Source organism: Polyodon spathula, unplaced genomic scaffold (assembly GCF_017654505.1).
Source record: "Polyodon spathula isolate WHYD16114869_AA unplaced genomic scaffold, ASM1765450v1 scaffolds_633, whole genome shotgun sequence".
NCBI classification, from domain to species: domain Eukaryota; kingdom Metazoa; phylum Chordata; class Actinopteri; order Acipenseriformes; family Polyodontidae; genus Polyodon; species Polyodon spathula.
This window is the reverse complement of record NW_024472122.1, coordinates 132,262-141,087: the sequence shown is the minus strand read 5'-3', so window position 1 is coordinate 141,087 and position 8,826 is coordinate 132,262. Positions and strand designations below refer to the sequence as shown.

The window sequence follows — 8,826 nt, the reverse complement described above, 5'->3', positions numbered from 1 at the left end:
CCCCCCCCCCGAAACAGTGAGTTTGCTAGAGATATTCTGTTTCAAATCTTTAACAAACGTGCTTATGCAGGGGGAAGGAATTACTGGTGCACCATTTTTATACTGGCCCCGTTAGAGAAAGGTCTCCTTAACCATACAGTTAAACATGTCAGATATCAATGAGCGCACAAACAGTAATAAACGATGATTAAGAACACGCACCATGAGATAATAAAAAGATACCAAAATAAGAATTCTGCACGTTCGGAAGGTATAAAATATTCTTTAAACTGGCCTGTATCTACTGCACATCTGTCTTCATAGGGACCTGCCAAATCTGTTCTGTTTTGTTCTGTATCAAGACACCACTCCCAGGGACGGTCATTTAAAAATGGTTAATGGCGGATCTAGTTGATGGTCCAGTTTGTTTATATTCCCTGAAGGTCAGTTTAATGGTAGAATAGAAGTGGATCGTCGCTACATTGTTAGCAAAACAGGAATACTGCCTGCAATACGTCCAGCAGCTGGAGGTTATGTCATCTTCAAGAACAGCTAAAACTCAGGGTGCAGATACTAAAAAAAGCTTTATTTTTGTTAAATGGCTACATATAGTAAAGATGGAATAACTAAATGTGTGTGATAACACCAGTCTTTTAATTTAACAGATTGGTTTGGGATCAGGAGAAAATCATTGAATTCAATCAAGGTTTGTGTTACTGCTATTCTAACAGCTATGGTCTGCAGTGTCTTTGGTTTATCCAGGGCCTTATGTCCATGAACTGGAAATATATTAAAACGTGTAATAAAAATATTAAAACTTTCAGTGCAATATCTAACACTGCCCCTTCCCTTTGACCTGTGACCTAGGGTGGCTGCCATAGGGACAGTATGGCTCCTAGATGATCACACTCTGAGGTGGTGTCTCGCTTGGTGGTACACAGCTGGATTCTGCGGCTCTCAATCCTTTTATTTTACATTCTGGCACTGTCGACGATGCAGATCTTTTTCACTAATTCATTTTGTCCACAGAAACTTCCCTTTCTAGTTGTTATTTTTGTTTTCTTATCAATACTTAAGTTAATTATTTTAACCTGATTTCAAACTGTTTACTGACCTTTAGAATAGCAGGCAACCAATCAGGTGTCCAAGCTGTTTTATACACAGTTAAAATCATATTTAGTTCATGGCTTTAGCGGATGAACAGAAAGATCTCTGTGCAGAACAATACAGAAAGAAAGCAGACAAAGACTTATTTGTTTCCAAAACAACATTAATTTACTTTTAAAATAACATAAATAAAGCTCACGTGTTCATGTTGCATAAAATAAACAAAATATATACAGTATTTCAGGGTGAAATTGAACAAGACTTTTGACCTAACAAACCATTTGTAAACATACAAAGCCATTTTCAGCAGTGTTTTAAACATGTGAAGCACTCCCTGCCTTTGTTATTGCAAGCACACACTTCCTCCCCTTTCATCACAAATTAAACATTGACTGCTGTCTTTACACTGAGAGCATTGTTTTAGTAGGATTTTTTCAATACTAAAAACATTTGCCATTAACATACAAGTGGGTAGTACTGGAAATGCATCATTCAAGTTCAGCTGATATAAATTAAATACAGTCCTGTATTATGCTCTGAAGTCAGCTAATACTTAAATAGAACAAGAAAAAAAAAACTAAAGTTTTAAAAACTTAATCATACAAGTGTTAATCCAGGGGATTCTACTTGAAAACGAGAAATAGTTGATAGTAACCTGGACCAATACAAAAATAATACAACTGTGTAATACCAGGCATACAGTTATGTCTAAAAGTTTTGCATCATCCTATAGAATTAACTACATTTGCTTCCTAGTTGAATTACATTCCGCTTTGCAATTTTTCCCATATACCTAATGAAAAACTGAGAAATTGAAAAATGTGACAATTCGAAATCTAACATGAAATACTGTACTACTGTTCCGGCTTCTGTTAGACTTTTGCAATAACATTTTGTAGTTTCTTTGATTGCATGATGTTAAATAAAAGATCTAAATTATGTTCATATATAATATATTGTCTCAATCATAAAATTCAGTGATGCTGATTGGCCACAGCTGTGCACAGGGATATTGTTTTGTAACTCAAGTACTTCGCTGGCCATCAACAAGCTTGATTCCTTCGTGACTGTGTCACAGCTGGACAGTATTCATTCTCCCAGGCACCCAAGAGATTCCTACTGTAGGTCTGCCCGTCAGGCTCCACTGTTTGTCCATGCCGACCTTCCCCGGGCTCATGAAGTGAAAAGGAAAATGTTCAAAGGATTTTCACCGAGGTAGAATTCTTTTTTTTTGTAATACCAGTTCAGAAAATCTCAGCTAAACCCAATGGAGAGCCTGCGGTAGACAGGTTTTCAGCAAGCACACCAGCTAAGGATCGGGCCAGCTCCACTGCATTGATTGCCACGGTTACTCCAGTCAGTAACTCTGAGCCAAGGGCACCCAGGACGCAGTGAGCCTCGCTATGGAGCTCTCGAACTGGGCCTCGTTCCCACCCACGTCACTCAGGGTGCTGTCGTACATGGGGGACCCGGAAGGTGCTGGCATGGAAGAGGCCAAGCCTGTATAAGAGACAGAGGATCCGCGGAGGAACTGTGACGTCAGGCCGCTGGTGATGGAGCCCGACGGGGAGCCAGGGTTGAGAGAGGTGCCGGCGACCGACCACAAGCTTGGGTACTGACTGGCAAGAGAAAAAAATCAAAACGCACGTGAGTTTAATGTTTGAACCGATTGCGGAATTGCAAATCTAGAGAGTGCTGCAAGAGGCAGGAAGACAAAATGCCAGTTTAAAATAACCGTTTTGATTTTTTTTTTTTAAAAGTGAGAAACAGACGACAATTAAAAGAAACACGATTTCAGACCCCTCCATGTCTAACACACCTAATAATTACCGAAATGCACAATGAATTTAGATCTGGATTCAAAAGCAGATTGTTATATTATAAATGCAATATTAGGCTATATATTATGATTGCCTTTTTGTTATTGTAAAAAGAATCTTGTTGAAATCCAGTTGCACCCAATGCTAAAATTAAACAAATCTTAAGAATTGCGACTTGGGATGCGGACAGCAGAATTTTAAACTCCAGACTGACACTCAATACTGGCGTAGAGCAGCCCCAGATTCTGTACCTTGAGTTTGTGGCAGAGTTGCTGGTGTGAGAGAGGGAGACCATCCCATTGGTGTTGGGGATCTGCAGACCAGACCAGCTATCATGAGAAGTCAATCCAGAAGAAGAGTTATCCATGTAATTATCTGGGAAAAAAAGGGACCAGTGTTTAGAGATACATCCATGGTGAATTAAAATATCTACAACAAAAGCAAATGCTACTTAGAAAACAACTTTATCTATTAACTGACTTCATGTACTGTAAAAGGGATGCTTCTGATGTCTACAGTTTAACTAAAACCACTCTCTGCTTCCTGAATAAATGGACACGTGTTTGTGGCATTTCAAACCCTAGCTAGCTCTGCAGTGGTAAAGACAGTAACGCAGCTCGTCTTACTGGGAGAGGAGTTTCTGTGAGAGTAGTGGCTGGGGTACGGTGCTGTTCTGTGGTTCCTCAGGCCAGAGTACCGCTCACAGTAAGACCCAGAGGAGAGGGGCGCTCCACTGCCAAACTGGGCCTGGTTCGTGCTGGGGCAGATGGAACCGCTGCCAGGGAGAAACCATCCTCCAACTGTTAAACCAAGAGAAGAAAGTACATAAACATATCCAACAATAAACTAATGAAGCTACAAGCAGACGCTTTGAAATGACACGTGCCTTTTCCATGACTTCAAACAGAGGCTCACCCCAGTTTAATAACACATCCCTGCATTCAGCTTTTCAGCTTTTGGGTATAGTGTGAAATCAGACCTTTCATTTTGTATTGTAATACGCAGTGTTAGTGGAAGTCGCTTACTTTGTGAATATCCTGATTGCTGGCCATCGCTGGCATGTTCTGGGATATCTTTGTGATCACTCCTGAGAAAAAAAGAATGTATTTTACAGCCTACAGTAAAGAATTATTATTATTATTATTTTTTTTAATTAAAAACTTCCTCACTAGTCATATTTAAGTAATTTAAGGATATGGTTATGATTAAATTAACAAACTCAGGGTTTGGTCTCATTTCAGAACAAAATTGAGCAAATCTGGAGTTTTGTTATAGATAACAAAAAGTAGCAGTGTCACATTACCTTTCTTTAGCATCAAGAAACGCCTTTGCAAAGGGGTTGTGTTTAATTTTCAGAGCAGTGATCTAGAAGAAGAAACATTGATTATTATATATATATAAATATATATATATATATATATATATATATATATATATATATATATATATATATATATATATAAGCAGTCTTTAATCAAGTACTGTGAGAAATCCAAAACTATTTTAATATTCAGATTTAATTATCAAGGAGATTGCAGTTACACTAACACTGTATTACCATTGAAGTAATGCTATTAACATGCTGTTGTCGTCTTCATTCTCATGTAGAAAGCTTGTGCACACTTTGACTTAAAACAGATCAAAGGAAGGAGGGGCCCACCTCTTCGTTCTGATAAGCGGTCACTGCGATGAACTGCGTCTCGGGGAATGACTGGCTGTTAATCCTTTTCTGAATCCCTCCGACTTTCACGATGTGAATGCGAGGCTCGTATTTGTGCAGAGAGTTCAACATAATCTGCGGCGGAAAAATTATGATTTGTTTTGCATCGATTCAAAACGTCACAGTAACTTTTTACAATAGAAAACTATTTCAGAATATCCATTTCGGTTTCAATTGTACCAACTACAGTTACAATTGCGTTACAAAAAGTTACTTTCTATATATTACAACATAATGTATTGCTGTTCCAATGCCTGAGTAAAAGACTGAAGGAATACACACTGCATGCAATGAAAACGTTATTGTGCCACTTGACGGAATATATAAGAATGTGCAACCGTGTCTTACCTGCCCCCCTCCATTGAGCTTGTTGGAGAGCTTGACCTTGCTGAAAGAAATGGGCGCTTTCATCCAATGCGCGCCGAAGTTGGGAGAGTCCGGGTGAATGTACACGCAGCTGGGGCTTTGAGGCTCCGGTTTGCCGCCTGGAACCCATTCCCCGTTGACATACTTCCACCGATTATTGTCGGCCGCTACGAAGTCCAGTAGGACCGAGTACATTGCGTTGGGGTCCAGCCCTGATACGTTGGCTCGGAGAACTGGAAACATCCTCCTATAGGGAAAATATGATTTTAAAATAAAACTCATTAGTTAGCTTAGGCTACCCTATGAGACACACGTCCATATGTTTTACAGATCTGCATACAACCAACAATATAAATTGGCGAATCTAAACTTACTGAATCCCATCAAGCTTTACAATTTTAGAAGCCTTCTTTTATTTATGTATTTATATCACTAAAATAATTACTTAAACTGTAGGATTATGGACGCAATGGTATTTTAGTGCAGCGCCCCACAGTGAGTACCCTTGTGTAGTACTTATGGGGTATAGCTGTTATTTTCCAAATGACGCACCTGCCAGTCTTGGTCACAATCATTTCGTTCGTGAGTTCCTTAAACTTGGTCCAAAGATCCACGTCTTCAAGCCCCACTTTAATATCCCTCTCCAAGGCGTCGCCTTTCTCGCTGCCCTTCTGGAACTCGCTTTCCACGGCGCTGAGGAGATGGTCAAGTCGCTGATCTGTGTTGGCGGAACTCATATTTCCTAGTTATGGAGGTGCCAATGGTTCTATAGAAAGTCCTCAGTGAGAAACACACAAGAAAAACCCCAATCCCCCCTAAATCAACTCGGTGTAACGCTGCTGCCTCGGAGCCACGAGTTTAAATCCCCACCAACACCCACGTGTACGGAGGGGGTGTGTTCATTGGTCCTCGACCACGCCCAGAGGGCGGAAATTCTTAGCGTCATGCACCCAGATATGACACAATCCCTCTTAAGGGTCCTATAGCACACGATCAGTATCGTTATGAGTGATGCACAGTAATGGCAAACAGCTCTACCTCTGTCTCACTGCACTGCTAAGTTACTCGGAGCTAGGATACTGTTTATCTGTTGCTACAAAAGCTTTACCAGTTTCAAAATACAGATGCAGGAGCCGTCCATTGAGTGACGTCTCACAGCATCGAGGTGCTGTGATCGGCAAGGTGTCAGAAGGCAGAGTGTGAAGTGTAGGGGGTCATATTCCTTCCTCTTTGTTCATTCTGCTACAGACAGGTAACACACCTGCAAGTTGTACAACAATAATCCACACGTCATGTATCCTTTCCTATTGCTCTTTTATTCTAAGCTGATTTTTACTTGTACATGATATACATCCACCCTGCATCAATGATAAACTCAATACAAACATTACATTAGTAAAACATAATAGTTTTTCTTTTTAAAGGTGTAGTGCCCCAACCCTGTTTTATGTTCAGTGTTGTTTATAAGCCCATGCTGAACATATTCATATTTTCTGTTACATTTTATCATTATAACTAAACTATTTTTTTAATGTAAACTGATACAGAGCTTTACTGTGACATTATAACCCCATATTTCTGCAAAACGTAGAATGAGCGTGCCAATTTAGCTAAAGTTGTGGCAAGCCAGTTTCCTGAGAAGGGAGTATGTAAACCAACAGGACTATCATCAAGGTCTGTTTTTTCACAGCTTTAAAGCTCAACAATGTAACAAGGTAGTAAACACACTCCAAACAAAGATGTGCCAGACTGAACCGTGTGTGGGAAAGAAAGAAACGAAGCTAGTTTAAAAGCAGATCAGCGATCTCACAGTAAAAAAACTTCCAACGCCTGTGCAGGATTTCTACCTAAAGTTCATTACCAGCTTCTCTCTCAGCTGCTCTTTGTTATGACTTCAGACCAAAGAGAATCCTCCAATTAGTTCTTTTTCTCTTTGGTGCGGTCGCCACTGTTGAAAGCTTGGTTCTGGGAGAGGGTTTAAAGGATACTGCTGGCCTTGGTATTCAGTTAGAGCTGTGATGCGTGACTCGCTTTATAGCCACACTTCCTGTAGTTCAACTGCATGGGTAATAAAACCCAAGAATCACTCACACCTTGCATCTCGGGACTCTCCTTCTTTATAAGGCACTGATTCCTTTTTGAAGGAAACATTAGATAATGCATGGGACAGGCCACCTGACAAGCACCCCCATATAAAAGTTTGCCATAGTAATTTGCAACTGCGGTTTAGCAGATTTCCCATGCATATCCTGTACATGTATTTACAATAGCTTACCATATGTTTCAATGTTTCTCCCCTCATACACTCTCTGTGCTTTATCACGCTTGCATGGTCTTTCTTACTCTGCTATGCTTTTACTATGGTTTACTCTTACAAGGTTCAGTTCAGCAGATATAGTTTGTGTTGTTTTGTTAAGAGTTGGGTGTAGAAATGTGTTAAATGCCTTTTAAACTATACCTATTTGATTCCAAAGAAAGTTGTGAAATAGAGAGACATGTTCCATCTTTATAAATGGAAATCTCTTAAACATCTATACATCCTCTACAAGAAAACATATGTGCTTCCTTAAAATGTGGGATCCAATGATAAATGAATTACAAAAACAAGTGACTATATTTTATAAAATATATTTAATTACTATACAATCTTAATAGTATTCCTATTATGTAATAATTCTCACCTTTGTTATAAATTGCGAGTTTGGGTGCCTATATAAAACAGTAGGTTTTGCTCTGTTATTTGTAACTTCTTTAAAGACAATTGACCTAGGACAGTGGCACCATAATCACAATGCAACACCAGCCACTGTTGCATTCTGTAATGTACATCCATAAATTCTGCAAATTAAGGATGACAAGATTTACAATCTAACAGGAACTTCAACCAGCACCAGCAAGTTCAAAATACTTCCTTCTCCTTGTTATCTTCTGATTTGATTTGTAAATAAAGCACATATTAGATCATTATTTATTTATTATTTATTTAAAACACTCTGTAGCTATACTAGAAAGAAGTAAACCAGACTATTCTGACACATTTTGTCTTTGCGTTTTCTTCAAACTAGGATATCCTTAATATGTGAAACTCCTGGACTAATAATTGTACTTATCCTTTGAAAAAATGCGTGTCCCAATCACTCTATTACAATTTAAATATAAAGTGTTCTTGTTATTATAGAGTGACAGTGAGCACCTCTATAGTGTAGCTCCCATAATCATAAAGAGACATGCAGCATCTTATGATGATCGGGAAGTTATTAATACCAAATTATTTGGTAAAAATTCCACAGAACCCCCATTTATTTAAACAGGAGGAGTGGCCCCCGTTTTCCAGCATTAACTTTGGCGATGGCTTTATCTGAACTATGACCCTGGAGGAGTTCCCATAGAAGTGCTACTACTGTATTGTATATTGAGCAAAACTGTTCTCATTCATGCGTTTCAATAGAGAACTCGCTTTGTTGCAAGTGTTGATTCCAGGCTTTGAAGATAAATCCACAGTTTTGAAGACTCTGCTTTTCTGACAGTGGCTCCCTCTGTGTAGATGTCTCTCTGCAGACTTGCGGAGATCCAAGAGTTAACAAACTGCGTGTCCCGAAGCAGCATTCAGTCATGTAGGTGAGAAATATTACAGAGCCCTGGTATTTCACAATGGCTCAGTCATAAGATGGAACATACTTTCCACTGGACTGCCCTGCCCTAAATTAGTAAACAAGCAATACCAGGTGATTCAGCTTGGAATAATGGCTCACACACAAAATAAAACATCACAAGAAACTGAAAGCGAAAAACACAATTAAGATCTGCTGAACTCTATAAGCATTGAAAACTGTT

At 39.2% G+C, this 8,826-nt stretch overlaps 1 protein-coding gene across 1 annotated transcript; it reads right to left on the bottom strand.

The window, feature by feature from the left end:
• Positions 1 to 1,990: 1,990 nt before the first annotated feature.
• tbxta (T-box transcription factor Ta) lies at positions 1,991 to 6,015 on the bottom strand. Its single transcript, XM_041240610.1, has 8 exons — positions 5,545 to 6,015; positions 4,975 to 5,239; positions 4,567 to 4,701; positions 4,210 to 4,271; positions 3,932 to 3,993; positions 3,533 to 3,706; positions 3,158 to 3,281; positions 1,991 to 2,705 (listed from the first exon to the last, which is right to left on the bottom strand). Exons 1-8 carry the CDS (start codon positions 5,727 to 5,729, stop codon positions 2,444 to 2,446), a joined length of 1,269 nt encoding a protein of 422 aa, XP_041096544.1. The 5' UTR covers positions 5,730 to 6,015; the 3' UTR covers positions 1,991 to 2,443.
• Between the last annotated feature and the right edge of the window lie 2,811 nt (positions 6,016 to 8,826).

Bases quoted from the DNA above. Each gene is read 5' to 3' on its own strand.
- tbxta (XM_041240610.1), bottom strand. From the start codon at position 5,729: ATGAGTTCCGCCAACACAGATCAGCGACTTGACCATCTCCTCAGCGCC. The intron at 5,240-5,544 runs GTGCGTCATTTG...TTTTCCCTATAG, and splicing joins ATTGTGACCAAGACTGGCAG to GAGGATGTTTCCAGTTCTCC. The intron at 2,706-3,157 runs GTACAGAATCTG...TTCTCTTGCCAG, and splicing joins AACTCTGCCACAAACTCAAG to TCAGTACCCAAGCTTGTGGT.